General features: G+C 38.9%; 1 protein-coding gene across 6 annotated transcripts in view; it reads left to right on the top strand.

Annotated features, from left to right (window-relative positions):
* camsap2a (calmodulin regulated spectrin-associated protein family, member 2a) overlaps positions 1 to 16,226 on the top strand; it is a 45,380-nt gene that overhangs the window by 4,719 nt on the left and 24,435 nt on the right. For all 6 annotated transcript variants that reach the window (XM_065955789.1, XM_065955787.1, XM_065955788.1 and 3 more), the window contains exons 3-4: positions 12,223 to 12,384; positions 14,047 to 14,130. In XM_065955789.1, the coding sequence (XP_065811861.1) occupies positions 12,223 to 12,384; positions 14,047 to 14,130 (246 nt within the window). The remainder of the gene's footprint in view (positions 1 to 12,222; positions 12,385 to 14,046; positions 14,131 to 16,226) is intronic.

Here is a 16,226-nt window from a genome sequence, read left to right as displayed (position 1 = left end):
AGTTTCTTTTCCTCCCAGGCATGTTTCATGTGCATAATCTTTTTCCTCATTCCACCAGCCTGTCTTTTACTTCAGTAAATCTGGAAAGAGCACATTCTTGACTAGCAAGGTACAAGAACATCAAGTACAACCCCCGTACACATATTTGAGCTTACATGCACTTCTGTTCAAACTGTTTCTGTATGTTCAAGCCACCTGCATGTTGCTGCATGCGAGCTGGGCCTTATGCTCTGACAGCAGGTTTTTTTGGGTTTGTTTTTTTTTTTTTTTTTTTTTTACAGAGGATGCATTGGAAGATCTTGTCGTTTTTTGCAGTTATGATGTCACCCTTTTTTTTTAGGGGGGGGGGGGTATTTTTTTAATAGAAGTAATATAGGTACCTATGAAAAGCTTATAGAACATTTTAAAACATGTAATGGATCAAGCATAATGCACTGACCTTTAGGCCTTGCACTGACAGTGATCATGTAGCTGTTCTGCAGGCAGAATTACTCAAATGTTTAACTGTTCAATTAAAAGTCAACCAGGGGGATTTGAAGAAGGAGTCTTCAACTCATTTTTTATTTGCTGGGAAATAAAAGAAGATTACTTTAGCAGCCTGGAAATGTCGTTCTCTCTTAATGGCAAATAACAGCGGATCATAAAAAACTATGTTTATAACCCAGAGTTGATGAAAACGATAATACAGAACCATCCACGACCCGACAAACAACAATAACAACAACAGCAAAGACAAGCAATTGATTAACTGTAAGAATGAACAAAATAGTCCAGGGATAATTAGTTCTTCACATCCCCCATGAAGATTTTTTTAATAACATACGAGGATTCAAACCATCAAAAAACAGCAGTGCAATCTGACTTAGACCTCGAGGCATCCACCGCCCCGTGTGTATCTGTCTCTCCGTCCTGCTAGCTCGTCTCCATCTCTCTGTGTTGGAGCTCACTGGAGGGACGACTTTGTGAGAGAGAATGAGAAATCCTCATTATTTGCCGGGCAAAGTCTCAATAGGAGGCTTTATTGCTTCAGTGAATTGCAATTGAGACATGATTAGCACACAGTTTGCCTGCAGTCTGTTTGTAGAGTCTTGCTGGTTTTAATTTCCCTCCTATGCTAATTCAAAAGTTATTTAAGCTTTGTCAGGATTTGCATTTCAAGCACAGTAAGCATTTTGTTGATGTTTTCAGATTTACTTTGTTCATTTTTGTTTAAATGTTCATGTATGCTATATGTGGTCTAGCTTAGATACCCATAGATTTCTTCTAGTGTGCAGGATAACTTCTTTTTTCCCCCCTTTGGGTTTGATTTGAACCCAGCACAGATCATAAATGTTTTTGCTAGAGAACCGCAGTGTGTGTGTTTGTGTGTGCATGGCTGAGCAAGTTGTTGTTAAAGTGAAAATGAGCTGTCATAGGAGTATAAAAGCACCTTCTGCCATTTGCACTCTCCTTCCTCCTTTTACCTTCGTTCTTAGGTTTAATCCTTTAATCCTGCGTCCCTTCTTTTACCCTTCCCACCTTAGCCACCGCCCTAAAATCACTCCTGCCTTTGTGTCTCCCCTTTTATCTTCCTCCCTTCCTCCCACCTCTGTCTTCTTAAATATCTCCCACGACACCTTTCCATTCACATTTCATTAACTGTGTTCCCACATCTATCCTCCATCTTTGCTCATTCCTCCTCTACTTTCATTTCTTTTTACTTCTATTTGCCCCGTCTTCCTTCCTTTTGCTCCTTCTCATTCAACTTCCCTTTACTTGTGCATTTCTCACCACCCACAACCCTTCCATCTTCCCTGCCTTTTCTCCAATGCCTTTCTTTCTTTGCTCCCTACACAATGTAGTTGCTTTAAGAACCATTGAAGAATCAGAACAGCGTAAATTAAACACATTTTATTGGTAATTCATTCTTGTTTTTTACAAAACAGCACTTAGTGAATCATTACTTACATTTGATCATAGCATGAGATCTGCAGCATCCAGATCTGCTGTATGAAGATGGTTTAATTGTAGTAGCTTTATTGAAGATAGATTTGTTACTACTTGAGATCACTTTAAATTACATTTATGCATATACTTAGAAGAGGCAGTGCAGATGTTTCCTGTGAAGACACATTAAAGACCGTTCATGTGGAGTACCTGCTGCACTGTGGAATGACAGGTCAGATGGGGGATCATCTATTATTTAGAAACTCCTTCCACATCCAACGAAGCGTTGACAAGGTGACGAGAAGCTGTCGATGCTTAGCTCTCATAGAAGACTAGAAACAGGATAAAAATGTTTTTGTTTTTTTTTCAAAAGAAGAAAAATCACATCACTGTGTTTTCCCCTAGAGGAGACTGTGATATAGAGAGAGAGACTAAGCACCTACCTGCAGCTCCAACTGTAAGCTGCTCTTGATAAAAGCCCCAGCACCGTTATAAAATGCTGTTTCATTGCATTTTTAGCTAAGCTTTTTTATCGAAGTCAGCAGTTTGCATGAGACTTTTCAGAATAAGCAACTGTTAGGGGGATGTTCCAGGGAGCTTTAGTAGGTCAGTCAGCGGCAGAGTTCGATGCCGCTGATGTTTTGTCTGACAGATGCCATAACAGCGCACTTTTACTGACATTTGCACAAGGCTGCTGAAACCCGCTTTCTCTCTTTCTGTCACTGTTCTGCCCACTCATCCTTCTGTCTTCTGCCATGTGACGGATTCCCACATGTGAAAAATGCAGAATCCAAATCGCTGTCTTCTCCCACGCTCAGTCGCCTACACACATTCTGCATCACTGACACTCTCCTCTTACCTGTAGTCATCACAGAGAGCGAGAGAGGGATATGGAGGTGGGCGGACAATATTATTCTAGCATCACACATTACAGCCCACATGACGCACCACTGCCAGCATTAAAATAGCAAAAACTCATTATCAAAGGGATTTAATTGCTGTCGTTTCTTCGTTGTGTTTCTTTTCAGTGTTACTTCTGTGAGAACCGCTTTGTTTGTGGTGATTAAATAGAAACACACACAGGGAGAAAAAAAAAAAAGTAAAATCTCCTAAGAAAATAAACATCATTTTGATGTGATTGTTTCAAAAGAAAATGTCAGACATCATATCATCCTGTTATTAAAAAATCTTCATGGGGGATGTGAAGAACTAATTATCCCTAGACTATTTTGTTCATTCTTACATCAAGCATATTTAATAACAATCAAATACTTTGCTTGGTGATTCAACATCCTGATGTCAAGTCTGACCCGCTTGCTACAGAGTGGGATGCCAGTTACATCAAAAAAGCTACATAATCTTGATGATGAATGAAAATAGATTCTGTGTGTTTGTGCCTGCGTGTTAGTCTCCACTTGTGCATTCGTCTAAGTGTGTTGTAGAGTGTGTCCCGAGTGTGTTAACGTATCTAAGGATCCTAATTGCAAACTGTGGAGTGGTACAGAAGTGTTCTCAACATCCCTGCTGGAAGGCTGATGTCAGTCCTCTGTTAGAACAATAAATCCACTGTTTTCTGTTTTCTAGCAAAAAGCAAACAGGGATTCATTCAGTGATTATTAAAGAGCCGCCTCACTTTGTAACATTTGCTGAAATCATACAAGTTATCAAATATTGTTTTGTGTGTAAAGAACATAAGAATGGAGGAAAAGAATAAACAACATAAAAAGGTGTCATATAAGCATATCAGCAATTGTTAGAATACTAATTAAACAAACTGAATCGATTTAGATAATAAAATAAGCAAAAATAATGTTCTTTTCTCAAAACTCTTGAAAACCCCTTATCAGTGAGGATTGACATTCTTCACAGCTGCTGAACCTTGAATGTCACAGCTTTAATATTTGATAAAGCTGTGGTAAATAGGTCATGTTGCTGCAAAGATATTTATGAACTCTTTGTGTCGATTAAACTCGACTGAAGAGATTTATCTAGCAGTTCTAGTTAATCATGCTACTAATTTCAACACCATTTTAATTTGTTAACAAAACATCCACTTTCAAGTATTCATCATTTTTATATACTGTATATACAAAAATGTTTGATGATTGGAAGCTTTATGCGTCAGTCTTTATTATTCAGCAGATGTTTTTGATATTGTATGTTGGATATGTAAAAATATGCGATGTGCAATAACATTGTTCAAAATTGCGTTAACGATATAAATAGTGATAAATAAAAATAAAGAGTCCATATTAGCTCTTACTCTGATTCTTTATCAATCAGCTGTTCTTCATGTTTTATACAATACTTGTTGTTGCCACATGTCCCTCCTGAACACAGAATAAATCCAAAACACTGTTTTTTTCCCTCCACTCAACTGGCTCTAATAAATCAGAGGATAGCATATAGCTAAAAAAACCCTCAAAATTTGTATATATATATTTATATACAGTATATATCAGTTATTATTGTCAGTTCACTGTGTTACAGATTGAATACAATCATGAATATGAACATGAATACACTCTCCCTCTCTTCTGCTGCCTCTATCACATTTCCTATTGGGCAGGCGCTCCGTTTCTATGGTTACACTCCAGTAGGCCGTGTGTGTGTGTGTGTGTGTGTGTGTAGGTGGGAGAGGGGGTACTTATTCTTGCATATGGCGTATGCACAGTGTGTGAGTGCTTGTACAGCCATGTACTGTGCAAACGCTGCCACATCTTGAGACAGAGAAATCTGAATTACTGGATTGAAGCAGGCAAACCACATTTCTACGACACTGCATCACACAGAAGGATTCACACACACACACACACACACACACACACACACACACACACACACACACACATACACACACACACACACACACACACACACACACACACACACATATAGGGTGAAGAATAGAAAGCTAACCTGAGTGCCAGACCAAAAAAATATTTTTAACATCCAACTAGCTTCCTCTGTCCTTGATCTTATGAACAAAGACGAGCTGAAGCAGCAGGGTGGAAGGGAAGCCCATTCAAGTACTTTCTGTCCTCACGGCTGCAGTGAAGTCACAGCCAGTATGTGATGCTCAATGCCAGCGGCTACTCCCAGGCAGCACTGTATGGATGGGTGGGCAGGGAGCACATTGTGGGATGTCATGTGACGTCCCGAGTCCCGAGCATGTTTCTGTCCTGGCTGGAAATTAGACTCTGATTTAGGCTGATATGTATTGTCTTTTTCTGTTTTTAATAGGAAAGTAGACTATAGATGTATGATTGCTGTCATTATTGGCCTGACTCACTTCACTGAAGGATACCTTAGTATCTACAAACATGCAAACACCAGCAGAGCCTGCAACCCATTGCTCTATATTTGGTAGTGGAAGGCGGGGGTTAATTGTAGATTTGTGAAGAGGTCTTTGGGCAGTGTTGTATGCTCTGACTGGTAAAATGAAGTAAACTGAAGTGCCACACAATAACAGAAATAATGGATTCATAATTGAAATCCATTCACTTCATCCAGAGAACAATACACCCTCTGCATTAGCTTTGACTGTGCATACAAATGTTCATAGAAACACACCAAAACTAACAATGCAGCAATTAATTTTTCTCTTTTTCTTCTCATAAGTAGATATTTAGCACAATGTGAGACCAATCAGAGAGCCACGGTCCTGAACAGTAGCAGCTCAAATGTGGCAACGCTCTGCAGATAATCTGCAGCACTGTGCTGCTCTGCTTCTTTTAAAGACCCAGCTTTACGATGCATGAAGCGTAAAAAAGCAACAAAGGCATACAGAGAAAAGCACGTTTCTGGGGGAAAGAAATGTAATCATGTTTCAAACTAACCACCATTGTACTAGTTAAAAAAACCCTTATAGATGTAGTCTGAGCACCAGGTAAATGACCACCATGTTTAAGTACCGTAATACTGTATGTGTGAACCAGAGGGCCTTTTTCAAACACGATGGCAGGATTTGGAGTGCAGGCATATCTCCAGCCTTGGTCCACCCTGGCTGGCATCCATGATCCCGTCCCCAGAAACAGTTCTAAGGTTAGCTTTGAGGTTTCCATATAATTGCTAGCTTGGGTTTGGAGCATATGGAGGAGGAAGGTATGCTACTTAAAAAGCTCCACTCCCACAACTGATGCCAGACCTCACTGTTTTTTTTGGCATTTTGTGCATCTAAAAGTGTGTGTGTGTGTGCGTGCGTGCGTGCGTGCGTGCGTGCGTGCGTGCGTGCGTGTGAGAGAAGTTTGTTTTTATTTCTTCTCACAATTGGGCAAGCTGTTAAGGGAATAGTGCTGTCGCTGTACTCCAAAACAAAAGACTGCTGTGAAAAGAGACAGATTGGTTTTTTTATTTTTTATTTCTGAAATATTTTTAGATAATTGGGGGAGATGTTGTTAAAAAGAAATGCAGCCATTACCAGTGTGACTAGTGATTTATTCACTCTGCTTATGGATAAAGTCTGGCTGATATTGAGTACTTTGTATTATCAGTACACTTTAAAGCTATTTGGGCATTTTCTTGGAAGAGTGTCACCTCAACCTCTCTGGACTATCCTTAGTAAAGGTTAAAGTTAAAATGTAACCTCCAGTAAAGGAAAGACTACAAAAGGGCTTGAAGAGTTTAGACTTTTCTACTTCTTTACATTACTGTGCTTGTGCTGACCTTGAGTAGAGAGACCAGAGCGAGGCGCAGCTGAGAGCGTTTCCATGTCCAGCTGAGTTGGCCTGATGCTAGACACATTCAATTTTTAGACAACATACCCCAGCGTGGAGGCTCTGGGGCTAGACAGGAGAGCTTTAATACTAAACGCAGACTGCATTTCAGTATGACATCAGTCTTAATATTGAATCGTTGTGTGTGCGTTTTCTCAGTCCTGAGGAGGTCCAGAAATTCACGTTTGTTTGGTAAATGGTAATTTTCTGCTCCAAACTTTTTCTAAGTTTAAAAAAACTTGGAGGAATATTATTTTGGGGAAAAAAAAATCAATGAAGCCTTGCCCTCCATCAAAAACAGGCACTAACGGCTCATTATTAGCCATGCAGACCCATTGAATCCCCTCCAAGCTTTTACTGTAAAATGTGGCAAAGACATTACCTTACTCGTTTCAGGACATTTAGTAGCGAAATAAAGTGTACAGTGTATTGATTCAAAATGATCTCAGAAAAATAAAGGAGAGGGAATACTGTGCGTCTTCCAGGATCCGGTTAAGGCTGTGACATGCAGCTTTGAGCACTTACAAAAGAGATTTAAGGTTATTTACATAAAAAAGAATTATGAGGTGAAATACATCACACATTATCTCTTGTAACTCGCTGCGATTTGTCTTTCAGTTCCTTTGTGCGATTTTTAAATCAGGCTTCTACGGTGGATTTTCATCTCTGCTCTTTCACAGAGAAGCTAAAGATGAGCAGTGTTTGCCCTCATTTCTCCCCAGGTGGAAACATAGAGAGCCGCCAATGCAGCATAATAAAAACAGGATATTGATACTGTGAAGGAGCTCCTTCTCACCTCATGAGAAATCACAACAAGGTTTATGGACGCCATCAGCTTAGGCGAGGAAGCAAAAGATGTTTGTGTGTGTCTTTGTGTTAGAAAGGTGCATGATTGTAATAATGCGCACATACGCTGTGATTAAAACTACTAAGCATTAATATAGTGTTCAAAATCAGCATACATTCAGGGCATTATTTAGGAGGAGGCTGAAACTTATTATATAAAAGTAATCTTTTGTATCTTGAGGAATTAATCTAATGGAATGAATTAGCCGAATGTTCCCTTTTGGATCGAGCTACATATCCTCCAGACGAGGCATTTGATCCCTGAATGCTCCAGTGGGGCTGCTCAGAGGCGAACAGTGGAAGAAGAGAGGTTGTGTTGGGCAGCTCCTAGGTATGGAAACATGCAGACGTAGGACAATTAAGTGAAGCAACGCTGAAAGAACGCATATGTCCGAAAGGTTAGAAAACATGTCACATGACATAAGAGGATGTTATAGAGAAACGGCCTTATGACAAACGACAGGCAGCTCTCGTCTAATGAGAAAGGCTAACTCTTTCTTTGGGCCCTGAAGGATCTACCTCTATTCAGCCTCGCTCTCTTCTTCTTCACCCACTCCACATCGCCTCCTTCAAGCCTTCAGATGACATTTACACATGGTCAGCTGATCCTGACCGTCTGCTGAACGTTTCTCAGCAGCACACTATCTTCCTTATATGCATGCTTTATGAACACTGACTGCAGGGGGGGGACCTTTAAAGAGGCTTTTTTTTCCACATGTATTCACAGAGACCGAGGAGGTAGCACCTGTGTTGATGCAGCAAGAAAAGAGATAAGCTCAATTATAAGGTCATCTGATAAACAGATTTTGTTTTGGTCTGTCTGTTAATAAAGCAGTCAGTCATATTGATATTGAATGTTGTCTATGAGAGAGTTGCAGCGTATTTCGGGCAGATATGTCACAGATCAGATCTGAAGCTTTGAAGTAGCAATAGGCAATGCAAGGCTACTTTATTTAAATAGCACATTTAGCGCATAAAGGCAACTAATTGTGAAATGTTTGAATAAATATTTTTGTGTGAAAGAAGGTCAAATTAAAGTGTTTTGTACATTTTAATTAATTAATTGATGCTAACTCCAAGAATTATAATATAGGACTGATGATTTAAACAATGTTCACTAAAGTTATGATAGTGATGGTTTATTGTGGTCCCTGGTTACACTGTACGGGATTTTTAGATCTAAGTTAATATTGGAGAGTTTGAAATAGTCCGTAATACTGTCAATAATTTATTTCACAATAGCTGAAGTTGTAATTTGTTTCAACACTTCTAGAAATTAGAAGCAGTATGCATTATCAGATGTTAGGTGAACCTGACTCTGAATAAACGGCATTCCTCCGTCTTCATCATTCTCCTCTGCTCTCTTCATCCATTTAATGACTCTTTTTAACTGGTGGTTGTCAAACCTTTTGATTCACACTGGCACTATTATATCAGATAATGCACTTATTGCTAACATCTAAAAATAGTACCTTTTTATCACTTCACAAGGTGCATAAGTTCTACAATATCCTCCTCCAACAGAATGGCCTGTTGTTCAGTATAATTAGAGTCTGCAGGTCTGTCGTCCAGCAAACAAGATTAGCTTCCCTTGTTGTCATTTTATCCCATCAGAACACAGCAGATGCTAATCACATATACTTTGGGGGAGAGAAAAGAGGCCTTTAAGGAAAGATGTTGGATTCTTTGCCTCTTTAAATTTTGCCCTGGGTTGATCATCTGTTGAGGGAGTACAGGCCAGATTTGTTACTGCTCCACAGACTGATAACAGGATGTTTGTGTTTGGCTGCTTGTGTGTCTCTGGGATAATGTTTAGTACTGTTTGGACTGGCTAAATGCAGGCCAATAGGAAACGTCTTGGCAGCGTATTATTAAATGAGATTGGTTTGCTGCGGGGGGTGCCAGATCAGAGATAGAGGAAATTACACATTAAGCTAATGCAATTTCACACAAGGATGTCATCTCAGAGCAAAAATGCATTTTTAGCGTCTAACTATAGACACAAATGTTACTATGTCACGCTTACATTGACTGTACATTCCCATATTTTACATTTCGAGGAAAGCTTTTCAGTATTGATGTTCGTTTTTCAACTACCAGCTGTTGTACAACAAGGTAGTTACTAAATATTTCTAGTGCAAATGGCTTTTGATTTCATATTGAGTAGACTAAAAGGAACCAAACACTTTTTTTCTGTCTTCTGCCGTGCCATTAGCATAAAATGACACATTTGGTTGTTAGAGTGGGGGAACAGCACGAGCTCATCAACATCACTTCCATCATTAAACCCTTGAGTGGTGCTTTTTAAATGCTTTGTTTTTCTCCGCCGACTCTGGTGCACATCTTCAAGGGGCCTCTTTCAATTTAGTGCTGATTAATTGGGTGAGCTCATGGAAAAGGCTGTTGCTCAAGTATAAATATTTGGTGCTCCATCCATTGGAAAGACTAATAGAGGGAGCTAAGTAAGAGCCATCTGTAAAAAAAAAAAAAAAAAGCACAAACCTAAGCTTTTTACGTTTTTTCACATTTAGCTTTTGTTAAATATGAGTATAAAGAACAGAAGCTCTCTATCAGTCTCTCTTTTTTTTTTCAAAAGAAAATTATTTTATGCAAATAATGATTCATTCTTTGTAGCTTTGAACTTGCCTTTCATAACATAGCAGCTGTTTCATGATGTAACATAGCTAGTTAGCATGGACTCATTAGCAGTCAGTCTTGAAGGACGAGTGAAAAACTGTCTCTGATGTCTGAAGTCTTTCTCTGTTACCTCATCCAACACCACATCCTACTCCCTGGGAGTCTCTTGCTGCAGACGGAGGACGTATCAAAATGTCCCTGCTGTGGCATAGAATGGACACGTTGGTTTCAGGGATTTTAAAAAGCTAATGCCCATTTAAGAAAAGTCAGCTAGGATTGAAGACTGTGAAGAATCAGTGATCCTGGAATACGTTTCAAATCAAGTTAGACCCCAAAACAATCTGTTAGTTTGAGTGCCCTAACTTCCTTAAATCAACTCACACAAATGGAAATCATCTTTAACTGTCTGAATCATTTGCTGCAAGTCTTTCTATGCCTGGATTCTCATCTTCTGACATCTACACATTACAGAAATAATTTAGAAAATGTACTGGCTTTATTGAAAAGTCTATAGCTCTCTAACATGAGTGGAACACCCTAACTGACTGAGTATCTGTGATATTAACAGATACTCACACTGCTGATCTGTGTAAAGATTGCTGTAATTATCCTGTTAAGTAATACATGTAAAATTACTCTCACGTTGCTGTTTGTTCAAGTTAGTTTCCTTTGAATCTTATTTGTATTCATTGCTTTGATTAGTACTCTTTATTTGATGAATAGTCTTGTAATGTAGAGGTATTTTGGTATAGGCAATTAGCAACGTTCTATAGGTAATGATTAGATATTTTAAAGGTAAGGTATTTCGTAACAATGAAAACAAATAATTGCAGATAATTATTAAACAGAACACATATCTGTTTGAAAAAGAGTGATTGAGGTATGGCATCAGTCCTCTTACACATTGGAATGAATGTGGTTTTTACTAACTACTTCATACTAATAATAATACTAATATGTGTAAACATATTTGCATATTTTCATATAAATACTTGTTCTCACTCAGTTCTACTTGCTTGCTTTAAAATGCCATAAAGGAGATAAAAAATGTCCTCATAGCTCCTCTTGAAAGCAGAGCCAAAGTTTAGGATTAGTCACAACATATGCCGTAAATATTGTTCAATGGAGTCTGCTAGTTGTGTTCAATTCTGGCATAATACTAAAATAACTTGTGATCAAACTTACCGACAGACTTACCAAATGAAAAGAAGGACACGAAAGTTAAGGACACGAAAGCAGGAAAGGACTTGTAAATCTTCAAGTTCCTTATGTTTCCAAAAATGTGATGGATTTGTATTTGTAGTTTTTTTTCTAAACCGAACCCCTCCAGTCCGTCTAAATGATGAGAAGAGCAGTTTATAACGGACCCAGACTCTATTCATTGTTCTGTGTTGTCAGGAAGATGTCTTATTCAGGCTTCGTAAGGGCTGGCAGTCTCTGTGCGCAAAGTGGGTCTCGTAACAAGGGAAGAATGCACTTGTTTCCAGGGCAACGGCCACGGGGGAATGTTTGACTGAAGACTCAGATGTACGAGGGAGAGAAAGGATTTAGAGTCCAATACTATTAATCACTGACCATTCAATGCTTTGCTCCCAACCCATCTAGAATATTACGTTCAACAAGCTTACTGTGAGCAGCACTGGAGTCCAAGACAAATTTATGAGCTTATGAGGGGCAATGAAGTTTATCGTATTGTATGGGATCACATTGTCATAGTTTTAAGAGCTTTTTTAACCTTCTCAGATACCTGTTCACAGTTTAGCTCAGTTACCTTCAGTTAGCTTGTTCATGTCTCATTCTCCGTCTCAGAGGACCCGACATGTTCTAAGCTTTGTCTGCAATATGTAACGTTTAAACATGCTTTTTTTTTTTTTTTTTTTTTTTTTTATAAATAGGCCCATGTGTAATCCAGATTCTGTCACTCTCTTATCTCGACTAAGCTGGTACTACACGACTGTGGTATATATGGATGCTTATACTACTGTATTGTAAATCCACAATGAACAAGCAGAGTAGCTGAAATACTTCAAATGTACAATCTGCAGGAAACAAACCTATGTGTCTACCTAACCTCTCTTTGTTCTGTCTTCTGTTCCAGAGTGCTCACCTGGCAATGATTGACACCCTGATGATGGCATACACAGTGGAGACGGTGAGCGTGGAGAAGGTGATGACCTGCATCCGTCAGTATCCATCCTCTGACCCTGAGGTGGAAACACCTTACGACACAGACGACGCAGTGGCCACCTGGATCAACGGGGTGTGTATTGTTCTGGGTTATTTCCATTGACAATTTAACTACCTAAGAAAACACATTGAATGCTATAACCAGTAAGAGTTGAACCATATCGTCAACTGAAATCCATCGCCTCGTTTAGTATCTGTTCAAGGAGCAGACAACGTTTTTGTACAACACACAAGGTGATGTGCATACCCTTCCCCGGAGCCATATCTCCCACGTTGGGCTCATAGATCATGAGTTATGAAATTTTTCAGTGCACAGTGGGGTTGCAAGGTATTACCCTGAGAAACTCTGACCTAGATACCATCAAATCTGTTATATGTGTAACACTTTGTTCACATGCCTTGAGGTTATAACACATACGCATGTGCAGATGAACTCAGCGCATAAGAAAACATCCTCTTAGGTATATAAAGGTGGGATTGTTCCATTTTTTTTTTTAATTCACTGCCTTTATAACCTTTTCACAGCATGTTTTTAAGGTGAAGTGTCTAAATACGACTGGCCCTTTGTCATATATTTAATGGGTTGTTTATTTAAATTATCAGTAATGTTTGGGGCGGCTGGTTGTTTCTCAACCAGAAGGTTGGACAACTTGTCCGACGTGTACTTGGGCAAGCTACTTAACCCCCAATTACTCCCGCTTCTGCTTCGTCAGAAAACTAGAAAAGCTCCATACAAGCTCAAGTCCATTTACTATTTAACATTTTCAAAAATGTTCATCACAGAAAAATTATTTTATTTATTTGAATTTGCATTTCATTGTGTCCTCGGCCTTCTGAGGACAAACAGTAAACAGTATGGTATGTATGAAAAAAAGTGTTTACATCGGCTAACGTTACTCGAAGCCATTATGTTAGGATGAAATGCCATTAACCATAACAACATGAATCAGATCAGATTATCCACTAAATCAGATAGATGGAAATATTGAACTGTAACACTTGTGGCCAGTCAGTCAGCTTTGTTTCAGTTCCAAACTTTAATATACATATCACATTTGTGTAGGCAAAAATGATGTTTAGGAAAATTTATTTCTACTTACTACAGTATGTATGAACTTGGATACACTGTGTAAATCAACCTTTTTACTTTTTTTACTAGAGGTGATTTTTTGACACAGCATTAATGTCCAGATGGCTTTGACTTATTCATACAGTGCTGCAGGGCCCTGTCTGTTTACATTCTTTTAGTAGGAACACTGTGCTGCTGCCAGCTCTAAGCTTTACACACACACTCACAATAGCTAACAGGTGTGGTCATGGAGTCGTGCTGGTCAGACATATGGCTCTCTGCTGGAGTCGCTCTGTTTTCCAAAAAGTCTCAAATTCACCATTTTAACTGCTAAAACCTGCTTTGATCAGTTTGAACTTCCAAGAAACATACTGTACAAGCAAACTGTCCAAAGGTCAGGATTATGTGAGATTTTCATTATTAACTCCACTCAATATAAATCAGATTACAATCCAATTTAAATGTTTTAGACAATTAGAAAAACTCCCAACATCTCTACCTTTATGGCGCAAACTTCCAGTTTGAACATGATTCTATTCCTTTTGTATTGTATTCCTATTATTTTGATCTGAAGATTAAGTCTAAGCCTTATTCTGAACCTATTTTGAGTTCTGCTCATTGATTCTGCTCTGAGTTTGAATCACGTGTGTCTTCTCTCTCTGTCAGGTAAACGAGTATCTGAAAGACTTCTTAGTCCAGGAGCAGAGGAAGAAGGAAACGCCGAGCAACGAGCCTGCAGGGAGTCCTCGGGTGGGTGTTTCTCTTCTTTCCTTTCCTTTCTTCTCTCACACACACACACTAACTACACATGAACATACAGATGTCACCAGTTGAATGGACTGCGGCAAACAAGTTAAGTGAAATATCATTGGCTTCACTTTATTTACTGTAGAGCGACGGACACCAGTCCAAGACTTCTGTGTCACTTTAATATCGAGGGCCAGTTTCCTCGACAATATCTGAAACCCCTCAAGTCTCTACGATTGAGGAAAATCACTCACATATGTCAAAGCTTTGGCTTGCTGATCTGTGTTTATTTAATGAGAGAATTCTGGCCAAATCTCTTAAATCACAGCCAGTTTGTCATCCTGAAAAATATAAGCTTTACTCTCTTCATTTGTGCCCTAACCAGCAGATCTGATCTAATTAGGCGGGCCGTCATTTAGTGTGAGGTCACCCATGTCAGGGTGCTGCCTGCTGTCCAACTGTGTTGTATAACTGACTCTTGTATCAGCAGAGAGTTCTATTAGAAGAAGACACTGTGTGTGTGTGTGTGTGTGTGTGTGTGTGTGTGTGTGTGTGTGTGTGTGTGTGTGTGTGTGTGTGTGTGTGTGTGTGTGTGTGTGTGTGTGTGTGTGTGTGTGTGTGTGTGTGTGTGTGTGTGTGTGTGTGTGTGTGTGTGTGTGTGTGTGTGTATTTGTGTCATCTGTGTTTGGATTCTGTAGTTTGACGCTACATCTGCACTAAATTATTCACTGATCCGCTAAGTAATGTAATATGACACTGGTGGGTATAAATCATTTTGAAGCAAATAAAGTAAAGATATTTGTTGATATGAAAAAATGTCACAATTGGGCATTAGACAGCATGAGTGTGTCTGTGTGAGTACAAAATGTCAAGAACACACATGGCACAAATTCCGTTTTCAATATTGCATCAATTTTAATGACAAAATGGTGTATGGGGTATAATGATCTAAACTGTTTATCATTTTCTGTGTTATCAGCTTTCACTTCACAGAGTACAATGACGTAAATTGAATTAGCATCGAGTTCTTACTTCAAAACACCTGCACATAGAAATGCCAACTGACCGCTGGATAAGATAAATATTTTTCTGTCCTTCTTTGCTGTGCTTTATTGTGTAGAAATCATTCTGAAGAAATGAACATAACATGTGAACACAGAAAGAATAATCTTTTTCTAAGAGAGTTCTTCAGCAGAGTACAGGTAACGAGAAGCGTATGGCTTCATGAGAACTAGCCTCTCAAATATTATATTTTGTATACATTGCGATGAGTTATTGTGGACATTTATGTGAAAATATTTAGTCGGAGCATTTTTATGACTCCATTGAAAGCAACTGACCAAGCAATGGGGGCCATAGTGGGCATAGGGCTGCACAAATAATCACAATTTCACCATTATCACAATGTGAGCGTTCTGAATTTATCTCATTAATACTTAAAATGTAAAACAAGCAATTCTCTCTCTCTCTCTCTCTTTCTCTCTCTCTCTCTCTCTCTCACACACACTCACTCACTCAACATGTGTACATTTGACCTTTTTTTGATAAAGTCAGGTGAAGCTCAGATATCATATACCCTTAGATTACCGTTATTTGCCGATTTAGTGGTGAGAAAAATCCACTTTTTGTATACGGGGGGACAAATAGCAAACACAGGTATTGCATGAATAGCATAGCTAGCAAAGCTAAAATACATTTTTATTTGTGTTTATTTATTGCATTGTCGTTATTGCAATATTTCATACTTTGATTCAGAATGTGATGTCCTTTTTTTTTTTTGCTTCACTAGCAGTTTTTTTGTTTTGTTTTTCAGAAAGAAAAGCGACCATTGTGTGTTTTTTTTATGTTACTGTTACTGTTTTTTTTAGCAACTTTTATTGACCTCTGAAAGTCATGAACCCCCTCAACACACATTAGATAACCATGAGAGATTTCAGCTCTAATTCATTAGCAGTTCATCCCCCTTTTGTGCAACTCATTAATTTCCCTTTTTTCTACACTTCCCTGACCTTGATCTCTACTCAGACACTTCCTCTCCCCTCCTCCTGGGTTATGCATCCTTTCCTAGCCTGAGTTCTGTCACGGTCGACACACCATGA

The sequence above is a fragment of the Labrus bergylta genome, chromosome 6 (assembly GCF_963930695.1).
Source record: "Labrus bergylta chromosome 6, fLabBer1.1, whole genome shotgun sequence".
Taxonomy (NCBI): Eukaryota; Metazoa; Chordata; class Actinopteri; order Labriformes; family Labridae; genus Labrus; species Labrus bergylta.
Note: the sequence above shows the minus strand (reverse complement) of the source record. Positions and strands in the feature narration are given on the sequence as shown.